This window comes from Pelodiscus sinensis, chromosome 20 (genome assembly GCF_049634645.1).
Source record: "Pelodiscus sinensis isolate JC-2024 chromosome 20, ASM4963464v1, whole genome shotgun sequence".
Classification (NCBI taxonomy): domain Eukaryota; kingdom Metazoa; phylum Chordata; order Testudines; family Trionychidae; genus Pelodiscus; species Pelodiscus sinensis.
Genome location: NC_134730.1, coordinates 20,853,726 through 20,874,431, shown reverse-complemented (window position 1 = coordinate 20,874,431; position 20,706 = coordinate 20,853,726). Strand labels below are relative to the sequence as shown.

At 39.6% G+C, this 20,706-nt stretch overlaps 1 protein-coding gene across 3 annotated transcripts in view; it reads left to right on the top strand.

Moving 5' to 3' along the window:
- The window catches only part of SMURF2 (SMAD specific E3 ubiquitin protein ligase 2), a 117,964-nt gene that overhangs the window by 52,569 nt on the left and 44,689 nt on the right, over positions 1-20,706 (top strand). For 2 of the 3 annotated variants that reach the window (XM_075903919.1, XM_075903922.1), the window contains exons 2-5: positions 919-957; positions 2,873-2,981; positions 12,527-12,660; positions 17,327-17,392. In XM_075903919.1, coding sequence (XP_075760034.1) covers positions 919-957; positions 2,873-2,981; positions 12,527-12,660; positions 17,327-17,392 — 348 coding nt within the window. The remainder of the gene's footprint in view (positions 1-918; positions 958-2,872; positions 2,982-12,526; positions 12,661-17,326; positions 17,393-20,706) is intronic. The other variant, XM_075903920.1, reaches the window with a different exon arrangement.

Sequence of the window (20,706 nt, the reverse complement as noted above, 5' to 3'; positions counted from 1 at the left end):
CTGGAATATTTTATTAAAAGAAACAAAGTATTGTAATTTAATGACTTACAAATCAAGTAACCAATAGAGTATATGTCCGGGATAAAAAGATCTTGAGTCAATCTCCATTACACTGTTTTATTAGCTCTTTAAATTGAAATAATTTCTAATCTATTCTTCATATAAGGCAAAGCTTGTTTAACACTTTCACAAATGTTCCTTACATTTGCACACTATCTCCTTAAATCCTTGTTATGTTTTACTAGCTGTGCCATGAATATTTTCTGGAGATTGGTTATTTTTGTCGTCTAATAAAAAAAGTGTGAATTTAATACATTTTTAAAAGCTGGCTTATGCTATCATAGCAACCAGTTTTCAAAGTGAGACATTGAAACTGCAAAATTAGACTCAAGAATGACAGCTGAAAACACATATGGCAACTCTAAATGATTTATGCCTTTTTAATCTGTAATTTGTGTGATAGTGTATGGGGCAAGCTAACTTCATGTATAGTAACTTATCTTTGTCCATTAGGAATTATGCCAAGAGGGAATCCCCTCTAGAGGCACTTGCACTTTCTTGATTTCCATCCCTCCTCCACAAGTTATGTGATGAGATCAGATAAAAAATATGGCCATATCTGAAGGGCTAGAAAGCATACACAGGTAGAAAGGTGATGTTCTCCTGTATAACTTCCACCATAGTTGCTGCTGGGGTAACTGCCGAAAGAGGGAACTTCTGGCTCAGCCTTCTGTGTTTATTTCACACACAATTAAAAATTGCCCATGATTATAATTTGTTTTCTTGCATACACCTTTGATGTTCATTGATTTTTTTTTTTAACTTTGCACTGGGTTTTCTGGAATGCAGAGAAGATAAAGACATTCTAAAATATTAATGACCAGTAACTTCATTATGTATTTCTTGTTTCCCTTGCAGTACTATGTGCAAAAAACTTGGTGAAAAAGGATTTTTTCCGTAAGTAGCTATTAAAATTTATGAATTCATGTGTGGTACATGTTACATACATTCTGTACATCACTTCTAACATAGTAACATAACACATTGATATCCATGTGTTGAAGGAGACAGCGGGGTTTCCAACTCACTGTTTTTCAGAGCTTATAACTTTTTAACTGGAACTCACTGTGGGAGTATTTTAAAAATATATTTTTAAAACACGCATTAACAAAAATATCAGCCAACAACTTCTTCGGACTGGTGTGGGAGAGAGTATACAATCTTGTGGGTTTAAGACTTTTTTGGTGTCAATAAACCTGAAGGATTTTTATCTAAAAATATTGGTTTGATCACTTTTGGTGTTTCAAATAGTATAATTGGCTGATGTGCACTATATTTTTTTAAACAAAAGATTCTGTGTTTTTAATCCACATAGAATCATGGAATAGAATCATAGAACTGGAAGAGACCTCAGGAGTTCATCAAGCCCACCCCCCTGCCTAAGGCAGGACCAAGCCCAACTAAATCAACCCAGCCAGGGCTTTCTCAAGCCGAGACTTAATAGGTATCAATTATATTGGTACTGGCTCTAGAATGGAGATACAAGTTCTTCATTTTAATTAACTTCTCTTAGACAAATTGCAGGCTTTCAAAAATACAAGGATCATATACATATATTTAACGTTTTACTATAGAACAGCTCCTTTGGTCTAACAATCAGATATAAAAAAAATAGTATATTTAATGAGCAAGTCAGAATACACGTTTTCCTAACCTGTACTGAAATTATGCACCTTCCACTAGTTTTCATGAGATTTTGAAAAGCAAAAAGAAAGGAAAGAGGGTTCTCTTGAACTACACATGCACCAAAACATACACATCAACTTCCTTCCTAATGAGACTGGGAGTTAAAGCAGGAGAATAAAAAGGACTAGACTCTAAACTTTAAAGATAACCCGCAAAGAGGAAAAAGATAGATGTGTGCCCTTTTTGTGGTCTTAAAAATGTAAAGTCTTAATGTTTGTTTTGTTTGTAAGCTTTCTTAGGCAGAAGCTGTCCATTATTATGTGTTTTGTATAGTGCCTGGCAAAATGGGACCTTGATCTCAGATGAGGTCTGTAAATACTACTATAATACAAATAATTAGCAATAACTAAACAAACTTAAGTACCAGGAATGTTATCTTGTCTCCTGTGATTTTAATGGAGTTCTTGTTGGCTGTTCACTGGGAACTTAAGATGCTTTAAGGAGCTGAGAGTGTTTTAGAACCTTATACAAGAGCTTTTCTCCCTAAATATTTGATTTAAAGGATTTAATAAAACAAACATTTTTAAAGAGTTTGAATGAAAATCACTTCCCTTCTCAGTCAGGTTGTACTTCCTTAGTATATTTCATTTTGTTGTCCTAACAGGTCTCCAGTCAGCCATCCCCCGTAGTCAAGATTTCAATTGCAAGTGTAAAAATAGCAGAAGGAAAAACCATTTTGAAAGGGGGGAAGGGGCGATGTTCAGTCCTTTTTACACCTAAGAGGGGCGGAAAAGCAAACAAGATAAAAAAAACAACTTTCTTTTTCTTTGAAGGTCACATTTAGAATGTAGTTGCAAAGCTCAGTTTGTTCATGTACTTAAAGACAGTGTAACATTGTAGTTCTGTTAGTTTAAATACATAAGCCACATTATGTTTGTACAGAATATGAAATATCTGACAATTCTTTCAAAGTAAGTATTTTATCCTGAATTTTGAATATTCACATGCAAAGATCAAGTTAACCTACTTGCAGCTGGAATTGTGATGATAGACTCAGATTAAATAAAATCCTTTTAAAAATACCCAACATACAGGGGGAAAGAATCACACTTGTATATTGATTATCATTTCATTTTTCTCAGTTTTCAAGCATGCCCTTTTATGAGTTTTTCCTCCCCTCCTATAGGACTTCCTGATCCATTTGCTAAGGTGGTGGTCGACGGATCTGGCCAATGCCATTCTACAGATACTGTGAAGAATACGCTTGATCCAAAGTGGAATCAGCATTATGACCTGTAGGTGTTAACAGTGATGTCTAAAATACAGCAAAGGTTTGAAGTTGAATCCTCTAAAGAGTGCAGAAACTCCAAATTGACAAATGGCCACAGTAGCATCAGTTAAGAGCTTGAAAAATATGCCAGAGGAGTAAACCTGATTAGCCAGGCTGAAAAATACATGCACCACCATAACACTTTTCTCATCTCAACTCTATGCTCTGGTACATTTTCTAATACACTCTGTGCAATGGATTTTACAGGTAGCATAGTGTTGTTTGAAGTATTTTATTGTCCAACATTTTGATATTGGACTGCGCATAAAAGAAAACATAATTTTACCAAATTTCCTTTGGCATTCCTTCTTCTTTTCCTCCTCATTCTATTTTTCTCTTCTAAAACCTATCTTGGTGTCTGTCTTTCAGAATCTTTCTTCAGTCTTAATATTGTTTCCTTTTTTCTCTTTCTTACTCCTTTTAATTTGTATCATTTTTATATTGCCGTTCTTACCACGAGCTCCTTTCAGTACTGCACTAAACAACACGACATATCTGCCATGTGTGGTTCATTCTTTCTCTTGTTTCTCCCTGGGGGAGGATTTTCCATGCCAAAATAATGCTATATTTTGTTTTCTTAGGGATTTTCAACGTCTTTTTATATTATTTTGTGTGTTTTGCTCTCTTTTTTTCCTTTTGTCCTTTCACTATGTTCCAGAGGTGAAAGGCAGAAAAAGGAGCCTTTGAACTATTTGCAGTTGAGTTTACCTCATTGAGATCTTTTTAGTCACTGATTACATCCTGGTTTAATCCAATCCTCCATCCACATCGTCTTCCTCAATTCCTGTTTTCTGCCAGTATGTATCTGCATTCACTCCTTAGAGCCTGTCTTGTGGGAGTGTTTGTATTGACCATGCTACAGCAGACCGCCAGTGTATCTGCAACATATTCATGTACAATGAGCTTTTATAAGTTTGAGACTGCTGCAGCATCTTTACCTAGATTGTTTTAAAACTACAATAAATTGCACTAGATGCAAGCCCTGATTTGCACCAATGCAGCACATCTCTGCCAAGGATTTGCCCCAGCATAGCTGCATAACTGAATTTACACATATATAAATATCTCCACTCTAACATCCTCTTGCTCCCCAAGGAAAAGAAGCCATGAGTCCAGCCAGCATCTTAGATCTTTAGCAGCATACTTTAAACAAGGTCTTGCACATAAAAGCATTCTCAGATCTCCCACTTCCTTGAATGGTTGAAGATTAAACATTCATAATAAGTTTTCAAAAGTTTTGGTGCAATATACAAAATATTTGCATTACTATTTCACTAAGTGTCATTGATATTTTAATGAAACAGTATTTGCTTTACTGGGGGAAGGGTATTGTAGACCAAGACAGCATTTTTTTTAAAGCATATTTTCAAAGCTTTGTAACTGTGCCATAAAAACTTAGGTCAGAAACAAGCTCTGCATACACAGTCTTATTTCCATTTACTAACCCATTTGATTTAAAGCAGTTTGTTATGAGAAGATGTTTAAAGAACGTATTAATAAAGCTGCCAAAGTGCTGATTTTGTACAAGTAGCTAATTAAGTGAATTCTCTAAATCTTCAGGAACTGATTTTTTTTCAGAGATTTTTTGGGAACCAAACTGCTTAGGCATTGTAATCTGGAGCACATGTTTTCCAGGCTGGTATGGCAAATACTGCTGTGGAAATTGGTGCCAGCTGGTGAAATATATTTAAATTGGCCACAGTGCCCAAGTCTTGCATTTCCCTTTCCTTCCCACCCCTTTACCTTTCCTTCGTTTCTTTTTGAAAATGCCCTATGTTAATTAGCTTCTCTATGGGAACAAAAAGAAAGAGTAAGGAGGATGGGAAAGAGAGAAGAGTGTTTCCAAGTATGTATTTTTTGCAACCTTCTTGTTTTTCTAAAGTTAATTGTGGGATTTTTAAAAGGAGTAATGAGTGGCTATAATTTGATGTGTCTACCTCTAAGATCTGTGCTGCAACTGCCTATAGCTTAAAGAACAAATATCTCACCAATCACTACTTAATTTGGGCATTGAGAGTAGGACTGCAGTTGTAATGGTCTATGGGAGTGGGCAGATGTTGGGAGCAGATTATTAAGAGCATTTAATACTTCATATTTTGTAGAGGGTTCTCAGTATCTTGCCAGGAAAACAGGAGTGAAAATAGCAACAAAAATCTTCATCAATTTTTTCCCTTCCTTCTTTCCCACCCAGTATTTATAAGCAGAAAGGCACAGACAACTTTGTTTTATCATACAATGTGGACCTGCTGGGATCCATCGATCACTGTACTAAATGGATCAAGTGTAATCTGTCCCGTTTTGTGCAAAGTAATAGACATGTCATGTTCCTACAAATTACTGTGCTCCAAATTTGCCCAATTGAGCATCCTTAGATTATTTATATTTAAATGCAATTGGCAGCTAAATGCAGATTAATCTTAATTTTCCATAAAGGCCTTTTTTCCATCATTCTTATTTTCAGAATTTTCTGTTTTCATTTTCTTCAGACATGAACTTGTTCAGATTAGCAGAAATAACTCCTCATACAGAGGCAGGTCTTTTCTCTGTAATTAGCATATACTTTCATAAGCTCTGGAAGAGTTATCTCCATGCCTGCATTATGAAATGAATTCTCAAGAGGAAGCATGTTTGTATTTCTTGTGTCTGTGTGGGACCTGAAATACAAGAGAAATGAGTTTCTATTCATAGGTAACGTTACTGTTAAAACACATATCTTTTTCGGATATGATGCTGTAGAGAAAACTTTTCTTCCTTAATCCTCCTTTAGAGATTGGCTTTTTAAAGGATTCAAAAGCACTCTTGGCACTTAACTGACCTCACACTGAATTTCACTCATCGGTCATTCAGAAAAAACGTCTTATTTCTCTCTCCTCTCCCTTTATTCCCTTCCTCTATTCCACTTTATCCTCATTTAAACCCAAATATTTTCTTTGTTCCCTTGCTCTGTTGTCCACTAATACTAGATGTAATATAAGGAACCTCTTTTCTATTATTAACATTAGTTACCCAATTTCTTTTTCCTTTATAAAAATAAAAAATTGGAGCTCTGTATACTGTCCCTAGCAAGTTTTTAAATATACATATTCTCAGTTCCAAGTTGTCTAGCTTGGCAGTTAGAAAAGTATCTTAAACCCCAAAATGCTGCCCTCATGATCAGCCTCTTAAGGAGCCCTGACTTGATTAAATGAGTTTGACTCTATAAAATTAATCTGAATGTGATTTAAACATAGTCTAAATTCTTATTCTGATATAACGAATACCAGTTCTCTGCTCTTCATCCCAAGCAGATGTTAAAATAAAGTAATCTTTTCCTTTGCAGAAATTTTTACTATACATTTTTCTAGACTAGTAAGTAGCCCACTGCCAAAAAGGCTGATGATTAATCCTTTCAATCTATGAGATTATTTGCCTTGCTGACCTCTTCTGAAAATAATATGGTAGATTCTACAGGCATCATAATGTTTACCCTAACAACACACCATTGCATGGGAACACTAGTCTCTGACTTACGACACTTGCGCTCTTACAGGAAATATCATGCACGCCAAGGATAGCAGATGGTGTCTCAATGGCAGAATGCCCACTTGGTCTCTTCTGTGGCCAAAGAGCATTGGAAATTGGCCAGAAGAAGGTGTAAATATGTAGAATTTTTAGAAATGATGTAATTTAAATATAGCATTGCTTAATTTTCTACTGTGAAGAAATTATATAGTTACTTATAGGGTTTTTAATAATTATAAGATTCTGATGTCCAGTAACATTACCTTTTGGCTATGATGTGTCTGCTGAATGCCAAATTTAAAACCTTTCACATAACAAATTAACACTTACAGAATTTTTAATGATACTGCACCTGAATTTACATTGAGTCTGTTCTGTATTTTTGGAACTAGGTTGTCCCCAAAGCACATACATATTATGTAAACCTAGCATCACCATTGTGAAGTATTACTGGTGGGTTTTTTTTTTAAACAAATGGGAATATTGAGGGAAAATGAGTAACTTGTCCAAGGTAACAAAAGAAGTCTGTCAGAGCAGGGAATTAGAAATTAGGGGTCCTTGGCGTCTAGTTCTATGTTGCATTTTCTTAGCTTTTGTGGAGACCGCATATCTGGTCTGATTAGAGGTGCTTTTTGAGGAAGAAGAGAGTCCCTCCTCCCTCTGCCCTTTCTCCTCCTCTTACTTTCCTGTCTCCAGCTGAGTTCTGCAAAGAAAGTATGCTTTGCCCTAACAAAAAACAGGACTATGTAGCCCTTTAAAGACTAATAAGACAGTTTATTAGGTGATGAGCTTTCATGGGCCAGACCCACTTCCTCAGATCAAATTGTGGAAGAAAATTGGCATGACCATATATACCAAAGGAATATAATCAAAAAAAGTGAACACACATGAAAAGGACAAATCAAATGTCAGAACTGAGGGGGAGAGGTAAATGCCCTAGTACCACAATGGTAGGTGTCAGTCAACAGCAACCCTTCTGGATGATAATGGTGCAAAAGGATAGGCTCTGAAGGAAATGCTACCTGTGGATGTTGGTGAACTAACTGAGATTAAATAAGAGCTGACTATTTTGTCTAAAGTTGTCTTGAACTTTTTTTTTTGAATTTTAAACAAAATAATTCAATTTTAACTTACTTGATTTTTGTTTAGAGGTGGAAGCGTTGAAAGACAGATTAGCACTAGCCTGTTTCCAGAATGTTTACTAAAACCCAGGTCTTGTACAAAATCTTAGTTTGCGGACTTGAGATACAGAAAGGTTAAGATTTGGTAATTTCTGGGTATCTTGCTCATCTGAGCTGCATCTCTTGAGGTTTCCTCCTTATTAGTGTCTTTCATATGGGCTCAGTTGCAAGCATTGGGAGCCATCATGTAGGTTCTGAGGATGGGCGTGGAGAGTGGAAAATGGCGAAACTCAGAATTTGGATACATTGGAATACTCTGAGGGAAGAGAAAGAAATTGATTTTAATTATGTGACGAAGCAGAGTTTAACATCTTTGTTTTAAAGTTTTGAACTTTTTTTTGTAATAAAACTCCTAGCTTGGCTTTTATGTTGGATTTTTACTGCAAGTTGATGAGAAACATGTAGCTTACTGTCAAAATTATGGTCTGAAAATGTCAGCTCGTGCCTTAAATACCATTATAATTTTTACCTGCTTCAGTTTAGATGATAAAAGAAATTAAGCATTTTTTCCAATAAATCCTTCTAGGAAGTGTTCTTTCCCAAAGGAGGAAAAAAAATCTTTCTTTGACAAGTATAAATTAAAATATTTTCTTCCCTTATATGATGCTGGGACTAGATTTTTCTGATGTAAAATTCAGAGGCAAAATTAGTAAGTAGCAGTATCGAAGAAGTTGCCTGCTTGCCATGAAGAGCTTATGGTGGGTTACTTTTGAGCCACAAACACTCACATTGAAATGTTCTAATAGCAGTGTGTTGAAATGCATACTTCTACTTAATGAGTTTTCTAGATAAAATTTCAAACCTATTTGACAATTTTTGACCTTGTGAAAAGCAACAAGGAAATACTGGAAAATAAAAGGCTGTTCATTTCTTTACTCTTAAGTATTCATAACTAGCTCTCACAAGAATCTGCTTTAAGAATACAAAAATAAGTATATGAAATATAGCATAGACTGGGATAAAGATGTTAAGGACTAGTTAACTATCTGATAAGCAAATGCTTATCAGATAATTGAGTCGACTAGTTGACCTCTTTCTCCCCCCCCCCCCCTTTGCTGCCTCTATCAGATAGGGGCAGCAAGGGGGGGGGAAGAGGGTACTTCAAAGCAGCAGCACCGCGCAGAAATGGTACCGGGGTCTGTGTGTGGCACTACCCCTTTGAAGCGCTGCCTCGGTGTTTCAAAGCAGCAGTGCAGCGCGCAGCTGGTGACATTTCAAAGGAGCAGCGCCACACAGAGCCCGGGATCAGCTGTGCAGCGCTGCCCCTTTGAAACGCTTCCATGGCGTTTCAAAGCGGCAGGCTGTGTGGAACCCAGGGTCAGCTTGGGGATTCCCTAGGTGACTCTGGGATCCCTGCAGCATTTCCGCAGAATCCTGAGTCAGCTGTGGACTCTCCAGCTGATCTCAGGCTCCGGTATGGCATTTCAAAGTGCGCAGAGCCCGGGGTCAGCTGGGGAATCTCCAGCTGACCCTGAGTTCTGTGGAAATGCAGTGCGGAGTCTTGGGTCAGCTGGGGACTCCCTAGCTGACCCCTGCGGCATTTTCATGGAACCCAAAGTCAGAAGGGGAGTCCCCAGCTGACCCTGGCTCCAGTGCAGAATTACAAAGTGTGCAGAGCCTGGAGTCAGGTGGGGAGTCCCCATCAGATCCTGGGTTCTGTGGAAATGCCATGTGGAGCCCGGGATCAATCCCAGCTGACCCCGGGCTCCGCACAGCATTTACCCAGAACCTGGGATCAACTAGGGACTTCCCAGCTGATCCCAGGTTCCAGTGCGGTATTTCAAAGAACGCAGAGCCTAGGGTCAGCTGGGGAGTCCCCAGCTGACCTCAGGCTCCACATGGCATGTCAAAGCGGCAGCACAGCATGGAGCCTGTAGTCAACAGAGGTCTCTTAATTCCTTGCTGACTTCAAGCTCCATGAGGGCACTTAAGCTTTGAAATGCCCTCCTGGAGCCTGGAGTCAGCAGAACTTCCCAGTGGCCCCACGTGGAGTTCCACATTCCTCCTTTGAAATGTACAAGAGCCCCAACGGGAAGTACCTATTGAGTAGTCGATATGCCACTAATAAACTACTCGTTAGTTAATATCCTTAGACTGGGGGTGCGGAACCTTTTTTTGGGCCGGGTCACTGACCCTCAGAAAAATCAGTTGGGAGTCCCCACACAGGTGAGAAACAAAAATAGCAACAAACCCTCACTGACGTGGCCTCCGACTGAGAAGGAGAAAGACACTCCCCATGTTCCTGTCATGCACCAGAGTCTGGGGAGCTCAGACTAGTAGATTTTATGTGCCAGATACATTAAAGTTCCATATGTTTCTTCATACTATTCCGGAAGACATGTATCCATGCTGATAACAGGTTCTGCTCAATAACAATCTAAAGCAGTACTTATCGATTCATATTTATTTTCATCATTTGAGTTAAATGCTGCCAGCCGAAGGTTGATTTTCTTTTTTGGTGATTTGTGCAGTTTCTTTATCAGAGAGGTGCTTCTGAAAGCATGCTCTACACTTCTTCCCTCTCAGATTTTGGAAGCTCTTCAGATTCTTAAACCTTGTGACGAGTTCTGTATCTATCTTTAGACAATTCACGTTGGTACCTTCTTTGCATTTTGTCAAATCTGCAATGAAAGTGTTCTTAAAACAAGCGTGCTGAGTCATCACCCAAAACGGGTATAATATGAAATATGACAATGTGGGTAAAACAGAGACATACGGTTCTCCCCCAAGGAGTTCAATCAAAAATGTATTATCACATTCATTTTTTTAACAAGCTCCATCAGTCTAGAAGCATGTCCTCTGGAATCCATGGCTAAAGTATGACGGGCATATGAATGTTTAGCATATCTGGCCATATAAATATCTTTCAATGCCAGAAACAAAAGTGCCATGAAAATGCCTAATCTCACTTTCAGGTGACATTCTAAATAAGCAGACAGCATTATTTCCAGTAAATGTAAACAAATTTGTTTGTCATAGCAGTTTGCTGAACAAGAAATAGGGCAAAGTGCACTTGTAGGCGCTAAAGTTCTACATTTTCTTGTTTTTGAGTGCAGGTATGTAGCAAAACAAATCAATATTTGTAAATTGTACTTTCACAATAGAGAATTTTTTATCATTTTTACAGTGCAAATATTTGTAATAAAAGGAGTGAGCACTGTACAGTACACTTTGTATTCTGTGTTGTAATTGAAATCTATGTATTTGACAATGTAGAAGAACCTTCCAAAATATAACCAATTTTAATTGATAGTCTATTGTTTAACAGTCTGATTAAAACCTTGATTATTTTTTAATCATGATTAATTTGTTTTAGTCCTATTTAACTGTAATAGTAAAAAAAACTAGGGTGTAGTTTTTCTGGGTTTTTGCTCTCTCTCTATATATATATATATTCACAGGTATATGCACCTGCAGTAACGCTCTTCCCTGCTCTGCTCTGTTCTTGTATGCAGGCAGTGAAGTGAAATCTCCAAGAATCCTGTTCTGAAGGCCTGCATACAAGAAAGAAGCAGGGGGGAAAGCGTTACATGAGTACTTGAGTACAGCTGCAATTTAAATCCCTGACAGGTAGGCCCATTGTTTTGGTCTGCCAGCCTTGATAGTTAGGGTTGCCAGATGGTTGAAACAAAAATACTAGAAGCCAACACCCCTCTTTCCCCCCCCCCCCAGAAGGGGGAAAAAATCTGTTGAAGGGGGGGAAAAAAGGGGAGGGGGACCAAAGTTGTTGAGCACAAAAAAAAAGAACTCCAAGTAAGCCCTCCCCCCCCCCCCCCAAAATTAAATTAAAACAGCACGTCCCCTTTAAGAGTGTAGGGATAGGAACAGGGGAGAAGTTGAGCACTAAGACCCAGGGGAAAGCGTTGCTTCCCCTAGGTCTTTTGGCCGGCAGCCATTTTGTGCTGGCAGCCTTGGGGAACCTGGTAAACCTGGGGTCAGGGGCAGGGGGACTCGGGGAGGGGGGGGGTGGCCGGGCGCTGAGTGTTTGTGGGGTTGCCAGGTGCCTGGCATTTTCGCCTCCTGGCCAGGGAAAAATTCAGAAAATACTGGACATTTTAGGTGTCTGGTATTCTCTGAATTTTTTTACTGGACAGGAGCCGAAAATACAAGATTGTCCAGGTGAATACCGGGCACCTGGCAACGCTATTGATAGTATCATTTAAACTTTATAATCAACTGCATTAAGAACTCACTAAGAAGATAATACAAACTAGAATGAGTAGGGGAAGATGTATTTAGAAAGTTGGTAATCATCTAAAGACCAACATCTGTGAGCTCGGAATGGCACATTTCAGGATCTTGGACCATAATTTTTAAATGTATATTTCCCACGATTGAAATATCTGACCAGTTAAATACCAGTCATTCTCACTTAGACATACTGCCAATGTCTAGTCAGAAAGTGTTGGCAATAAATGATACATCCAAAATGTTTTGAAAGGTGGTTTTTTTTAATTGCTTCCTGTAAACATTGGTTTCCAAATAAAATTCTTCTGAAAAGTGAACCTAATAAAAACCAAACCAGCCAACCAATAACAAATTCAGTACTCAGATTTTCTAAAATTTGAGAACTCCTTATCTGGATTTTTCAAGTTCTCAGCAAAATGTTTTTTAGCTCTGTAGTTATCACACATTTCACAAGGCAAGGGCCCAAGTGTTGTGCAGTCTTGTTAGAAATACTGACTCAGAGGCAAGTCTAAACTGATGTAACTTGTATCCTCTTCTGGACCTCCATGGCACTTAAGAAGTCTAAACAAGTGTGATTTAAGACTCTCACTCTTTTATCAATGTGTAATTTTGTAATGTCATTTATTTTTGCCCTTTCCAGATATATTGGGAAGTCAGATTCAATAACGATCAGTGTATGGAACCACAAGAAAATCCATAAAAAACAGGGAGCTGGTTTTCTGGGTTGTGTGAGACTTCTTTCAAATGCAATCAACCGCCTTAAAGACACTGGTTGTAAGTACACTAAGTGCTAACATTTTTTTCTCTAGTTTAGAGCATTTTTGTAAAGAGTGTAAAAAAATATTGTGGCAACTCTGTATGTACCTGAATGTTTTGGTTTTGTTTTGCCCTTTTCAAAGCCTTGTATCTTTGGCTGGCTAGTCAATTGCAATATCTTCATAGAATTTAAGGCAGTGGTTCTTAGCTTTTTGTTTCCAGCCTACATAATACAGTGGAATGTTTCCAAACTCCCTCTGCTCCGATACAAAGAAGAGGAGGGTTGCCACCCCCAGATTGAAAATCCATGACTTGGGCCATGTCCATAGGTATAGCACTGTAGAAGCATAACAGTACCATTTATAACTACACTGCTGCAGCGTGTCTAGTGAAGACACTCTATGCCAGCGAGAGAGCTCTCTCCTATTGACATAATAAAATTATCTCCATGAGTGGCAGAAGCTATATTGGTGAGAGAAGCTGTGCGCTTGTGCTCTGATGACAGTGTAATTTTTGTTGCTCAGAGGGGTGTGGTTTTTCTACATGCCTAAACAACATAAGTTATGCCAACATAAATTGTTGTGTAGACATAGCCTAAGCCTATTGACTTTATAACCTTCTTGGGCTTCAGCTATTTCATGAATGAAAACTGGTTCAATCCTAAAATTTGTATGCTAAATGACTGAGTAGTTATCAGAAGAATAACTGTTTCTATCTTTTCACAGACCTTTTATTTTTGCACAAACTTGGGATGCTATTAGAGTTGTTGGCTTTATTTAACAGTCAACACTTATTTGGAATATTTTACCTCATAGATTACAAACATATACAGCAAACTTCCAATAATCTGGCACCTTTAGGACCCAGGGGGTGCTGGATTATCAAATATGCCAGACTATCAGAAGTGGGGGCTATGAGGGGATTGGGGAGGAGTGGGGGGGATGCGCCCCTCGGCACTGCGGGACCAACCCGGCAGCACCCAGCTGCTCTGCCCCAGACTTCCCCAAGCCAGCAGCTGACTCCGGGAAGCCTGGGGCAGAGCAGCTGGGGGGCTCTGCCCCGGGCTTCCTAGAGTCAGCCGCTGGTCAGTTTCAGCAGCTGCTGACTTGGGGAACTCTGGGGCAGAGCAGCTGGGGTGCTGCTGGGTTGGTCCCGCAGCACCGAGGGGTGGCGCTACGGGACCAACACGGCAGCACCCCAACAGCTCTGCTCCAGACTGGTCAGTTTCAGCAGCGGCTGAATCGGGGAAGCCAGGGGCAGAGCAGCTCCAATTGTCCGGCTGCCCAGAACACTTCGGGGTTCCAAATGGTGCCGGACCATCAAGAGTGCCAGACCATTGGATGCCGGACCAGGGGAGTTTTACTGTAATTTGATACTTGTAATGAAATACGCAGAGGTAAAATAGTCCTAGCACCAGCAAGACTCACTTTACACTGTTTTCTCTCTCAATTCTTTATGTACATTAGTGATATCTTTTGGACCACTACAAGTTGGCAATATCTTTTGTATAGAAAGTCTTACTTTATGCATGTCCCAGTGCAACAAAAGTATGCTAGAGGTAGATAAAATTGTATACTTAGAATCTTTAAGATAGCTTTTCCAATGAGACCACTCAAAATGTAGTTCATCTTAGGTCTTAGAATCTCACGTTTGTTGCTGCACTAAACTGCTCAAGATAGTTAAATCCAAAGCAGATTCTGAAGAACTTCAAAAGAACCTCACAAAACTAGGTAACTGAGCAACAAAATAGTAGATGAATTTTAATGTTGATAAATGCAAAATAATGCATATTGAAAACATAATTCCAACTATACATATATAATGATAGTGACTAAATTAGTTATCACTCAAGAGAGATCTTGGAATCATTGTGGATAGTTCTCTGAAAAAATCCACTCCATCTACTGCAAAAGTGGAAAAAAAGCAAACAGAATGTCAGTAATCATTAAAAAAGGATAAAGAATAAGACAGAGAATATCTTATTGCCTCTATATAAATCCATGGTATGCCACACCTTGAATACTGCAGGCAGATATGGTTACCTCATCACAAAAACATATCTTGGCATTGGAAAAAGTTCAGAAAAGGGCAACAAAAATTATTAGGGGTATGAAACAGCTGCCATATAAAGAGAGACTAATTAAAACTGGGATTTTTCATCCTAGAAAAGTGAAGATGAGGGGGGATATGATAGAGGTCTATAAAATCATGGCTGGTGTGGAGAAAGTAAATAAGGAAAAATTATTTACTTGTTTCCATAACATAAGAACTAAGGGACACCTAATGAAATTAATAGGTAGCAGGTTTAAAACGAACAAAAGGAAGTATTTCTTCATGCAATGCACATTCAGCTTGTGGAACTCCTTGCCAGAGGATATTATGAAAACCAGGACTTTAACAGAGTTCAGAAGAACTAGATAAATTCGTGGAAGTTAGGTCCATTATTAGCCAGAATCTGTAGAATCATAGAATAATAGGACTGGAAGGGACCTCGAGAGGTCATCGAGTCCAGCCCCCCGCCCTCAAGGCAGGACCAAGCTCCATCTACACCATCCCTGACAGATGTCTGTCTAACCTGTTCTTAAATATCTCCAGAGAGGGAGATTCCACCACCTCCCTTGGCAATTTATTCCAATATTTGACCACCCTGACAGTTAGGAATTTTTTCCTAATGTCTAATCTAAACCTCCCCTGCTGCACTTTAAGCCCATTACTCCTTGTCCTGTCCTCAGTAACCAAGAGGAACAAATTTTCTCCTTCCTCCTTGTGACACCCTTTTAGATATTTGAAAACCGCTATCATGTCCCCCCTTAATCTTCTTTTTTCCAAACTAAATGGTGTCCCTAGCTTCTGTTTGTCAGAAGCTGGAAATGGGCAAGAGGAGGAGGATCAATTGATGATTTCTTGCTCTCTCCATTCCCTATGGGACACTGGCATTGGCCACTGTCAGAAGACAGGATACTGGGCTAGATGGATCCAGTATGGTCATTCGTAGGGTCTTACTAGTTTGGTGCTTCTGGTACTAATTGTGCACATTAAACTTCATATATTAGAGCGGTAAAGGAAGACAGTTTCCAGTCACTGCTTTTATTACTTTCAAAGATACGACTCTTATCACAATTATATTGTTTGGATTCCAAGTGTTAAACTTGTTTTTTCTTTCATAAAGTGCAAAGAGGTGTATGATGGGTAACTTTAATTTGAAATTAGAATTCTGTAGTTTAGAATTAGTAGAACTTCAATTTTTATTTACGTAGCTTGTGCCTAAATGTTAAATAGTTTTTAATGAACTTTTACAATATTGAGGATTTACTTTTTTAAGAGAATGTTAATAAAAATTGTAAAATGCCTTTCTCATTATGTTAATTAACAAGGATGCCATTTAAATTGGTAAGAGAATAGTAATTGATCAGTTATAAGGCATGCTGGCCGCTGGACTAAGTAAGGATGTTAAAATGTGGTTACTTTCCTAATCGAGTAGTCGATAGGGTTTTTTTTTTTTTTTTAAATTGACTACCTGATTAGTCGATAAGGGTCAGCATTCCAGCGCTCAGTCTGGCTTGTGGGTTCCAACATAAGCTGCGCTGCTGCTGCTCTTCATTACAAGGGACTGGGTTATGCGGGCTGACCAATGACTTGCGGGAGCAGGGACTGAGCTGCAGTCTTCACACACCAGTCTACCAGGCCCTTATTATGCAAAGCAGCAGCAGGGGAGGTTATGCGAGCTTACCTATGACCCACGGGAGCAGGGTCTGAGCTAGTATCTTTGTGCGCTAGCTCACCTGTCCCTTGCAATGCAGAGCGGCAGTAGAGGACGTTCTGTAGGCTGACCAATAACCCGCGGGAGCAGGGACTGAGTCAGCATCTTTGTGCTCTGGCTCCCCTGTGTCTTAATATTGCAGAGCTGCAGCTAAAGGGGGGGGGAGAGAAGCGACTAGTCAATAGTGCTAACCGATAAGCTCCTGCTTATTGGTTAGTCGACTAGTCACTTACAACCCTAGAACAAAGCTTGGCAAACAGCTCTTGTTGAAAAATACATGCTTACCTGGATAGGCCAGTCAGGCTCTCCCGCTTCCTCCCGCCCTCCCAGGAAGTATGCTAGTCTCCCAAAAAGTAGATTCTTAAAGATGAAGGAACAACTGACTCTCTAATTTCGAACTTCTTGTTGTTGTCTCAGTGGTTCAATACATTGCATTTTGCTGAACTGCTTGGATTTCTTGCTGTTTAGTGTTGAGTATGTGCTCATTTGATGGATGTTCCAGTTTAGCTATGTCTGTGTTAATGTCTCTCTTGTACTATTATCAGATGCCATGGCGACATTGACTTATGGCATTGGTTGCTCTCCACGAGGGGAAAAAGGCAGTTATGTTTCAATACCATGTGACCAGGCTAGATTCTGATAGCTGAGAAATGAGAGAGGAAGAGGAGAGTAAAAATTGTGAGGAGGAAAACTGTGAAATGGGTCATGGAATAGATTATTTTTTAAAGGAATTAAATGCTTTTCTGACTTTCAATTTTAGAAGTATGAAAATTCAGTGTGCTGTCTTAAGAATTTTGTTTTTTCTCCTTTCTGAATTCTAGCATATATAAAGTAGCCCAGATCTTGCTTTTACGGCAATTCAGCATGTCCTTAAAAGCAGACAAATATTATGTAGTTAAAAATAGATATTTCCTAATTTTATAGATCAGAGGCTGGATCTATGCAAACTTGGGCCAAATGATAATGATACTGTTAGAGGACAGATAGTAGGTAAGTGTGGATTTCTTTTGTTAAAGTTCAATTGAAATGTTCTTTTGAATTATACTATCAGCTTCTAGATTGGTGTTTTCTGGACTAGAGTAACGATGATGTTTTCAAATTTTGTAAAGTGCCAAAAGCACTTTTTAAAAAAAAGTGTATGGGCATGCACTGGAGCTCGTGCAGAGTTCTCAACAAAAATAACAACGCCCAAAAAAGCAAAATATAGTACAAGCTTTGTTATCCAGCATTCATTGGGAATGGGGGTTGCCATTCATTCAAATGTGCCAGTTGCTTGAGTTTTACACTGATGGTTCATAAATTTTTCACTGTACACTAGCCGTATTGTAGGACGGATTAGATAATATCTGATAATGGTATTGTACACAAGTGCAACATGGACAAACTTGACTTCTGCAAGCACTGGAAAAAATTGAAAAATGGTGCTGGAGGAATTGTATTGCTGTCTGTGACGGATGCTGGTTAACAGAATTTTCCAGATATTAAAGTGCAGGATGACAAAGCTTGTACTGTAGTACTGAAATGAGGCAAACTAGACCACAATAATATTAGTATAAATGCATCAAAAGAAAACTGACTTGAGCTTTGCTAATGATGGATGCCTGACAAGGATGCTGTTACTAGGGCGAGTTCTTCTTTAGGATAACTTCACGAATATATTGTGTATTTTTATGGGGTTTTTAAAAATGTTTCTTGCTTCAATCTCAGTGGCTATCACTGTATAATTCATGTACTTTGTTCCTAAATCATTTAATATTTTAAACACTATATGAATAATTCGTGGAAGCTTTCTTCTTTTGCTGCATTCTGATTTGTCATTCTGAGTAATTTTGAAGTACAGCCCTGAGTGGAGCACATTACAGTAGTTTAGCCAGGAAGTCACCGTGGTGAGGTCTGTATTTTTGTGGGATAGCTGTAATCTATGAATATTCCCCAGATGGAATAAAGATCTGGGCCTCCATGTTTAGCTCCTGGTAATAAAATCCCCAAGTGGTGTACCTGATCCATCTTGCTGGGGAAATCTGTACCAATAGACAGGCAGGCAGCAAGTGAGGGCTTCTGGATGTTTATAATCCTCCTCAAAATACTCTGTCCATTGGTCCCTCCAGTTTGTTAGCTTTTTTTTAACTAGCTGTTTTTGCCTCCAGTTTGCAGTCTAAGGGTACATCTAGACTACATGCCTCTGTCGTCAGAGGCATGTAGATTAGGCTACCAGGCATAGGAAAATGAAACGGCGATTTACCGTATATTCCGGCGTACAAGACGACCTCTGATGTTAAAAAACATCCCCCAAAAATCGGGGGTCGTCTTGTACACCGGATGCCCCGCCGCCGGAGCCCCTCCACGGCTTTGAAAGCCTCTTTGCGCGCCTGGGATGCCCCCCCGCCGGCTTCCCCCGAGGCTTTCAAAGCCGCGGAGGGGCTCCGGCGGGGGCGCAGCCCAGGCGCGCCTGGGATGCCCCCCCGCCGGCTTCCCCCGAGGCTTTCAAAGCCGCGGAGGGGCTCCGGCGGGGGGGGGGGGGGGGGGGCAGCCCAGGCGCTCCTGGCGGCTTTGCTCCCGGTGCCTCTGGTCTGCTGGGGACCATCTCCAGCAGACCAGGGACACCGGGAGCAAAGGAGGTGGAGGGGCGCTGGGGTATAAGATGAAACCCTATCTTTTAATTAAAAAGATAGGGGGTCGTCTTATACACCCAGTCGCCCTATACGCCGGAAAATACGGTAAATAATCGCGGCTTCATTTAAATTTACATGGCTGCCGCGCTGAGCCGACAAACAGCTGATCAGCTGTTTGTCGGCTCAGCGCGGAAGTCTGGACGTGCGGGTGTCGACATCAAAGGCATTTGTCAACCACCCAGGTATGCCTCCTGGGATGAGATATACCTGGGTGGTCGACAAATGCCTTTGATGTCGACACCCGCGCGTCCAGACTACAGCGCTGAGCCGACAAACAGCTGATCAGCTGTTTGTCGGCTCAGCGCGGCAGCCATGTAAATTTAAATGAAGCGGCGATTATTTAAATCGCCACTTCATTTTCCTATGCCTGGTAGCCTAATCTACATGCCTCTGGCGACAGAGGCATGTAGTCTAGACGTACCCTTAGTGAATTACTAAGATAGCATGAAGACAGAGATGTGAGTGATGTCAGTATCATTAACATGCTATTAATGCTTCAGCCCATACTGATGTATCAGTTTTCTACTGAACAGGGGGTTCACACTGAACAGTAATGAAAACCCACTTGCAGTAGCTCCCTTGGTGCTGGTGGAGTACCCAGAGCTGCCAACTGACACCTGCTTGAAAGCAGTGTTCCTCTCTTCCCTAAAAAAATCCATAGTTTGTCAAGTTATAAAATGTGCTACATCAGAACCACTGATGCTTCCATCTGTAATAGTAGTGTTTGCAAATTGTGTTCTGAACTATTAATTTTTGAAACGTCTTGTGTCTTCAGTCAGTGTGGTGTCTAACTTAAGGGATGCGCACCAAGGTTCCAGAGGCTCCTATCCTTTTTTGTTGAAAATTCATTGTTAATCTTAAATTTTTCTTCACGAATACAGTTTTTTGTGGGTGAAAGGATTCAGATGAAACTAGGTAATTCTGGAATAATAGTTAGAGTAGAGATATTTTAAATAAAAATAAATTGTAGTCGAAATTAGTTGGAAGTGGGCATTAGCTTTATAACATGGTGAAATGGCCTTAATTTAAGGACAGGTAAAATTGAAAGGCAAATTATTCTTTTTCAGTCTAAGTGGTATCTTCTGCAATTGATTGACTAGGGTACCTTCAACAAGGGGAAAATAAGTGGAATGCTTTTGGTTAATGGATACAAAGGGCACCTGAACTGTATCTTAATTTTGCAGTGCTCTTCTGTGCCACTATTTTATTTCTGGTGTGGTGGTGCAGAAAAATGAGTCCTTACTCATTACAAAATGAAGCTGTCCACAAATTTTGGTTCTCACACAGATAAAGAGGAGGTAATTATTTAGTTTCATTTTTGTCTGTGTGTATTTATTGCCTACATGCAACAACAAGAACTTGTAATGTCTGGGTTTGTTGCAGAATAGAGTAAATCAGACAGTCCCTTTCCCTTTTAAGAAAAGAGCTGTCCACCTTTCTCTCTAATAAAGACCACACTGTAAACTTAGTTCTTGTCAAAGGCTTAAGCGTTAATATTGGCTAGAAATGAAGTTAATGCGCACACATACTTCAAGGCTTCTTGTATAGCTTAGTCTCCCAGTTGTCTGAATTTCAGCATGCCTTTTGGTTCAGAACTGGGTCTGTTTTGCAGAGGTTGGCAATACTGCTAAA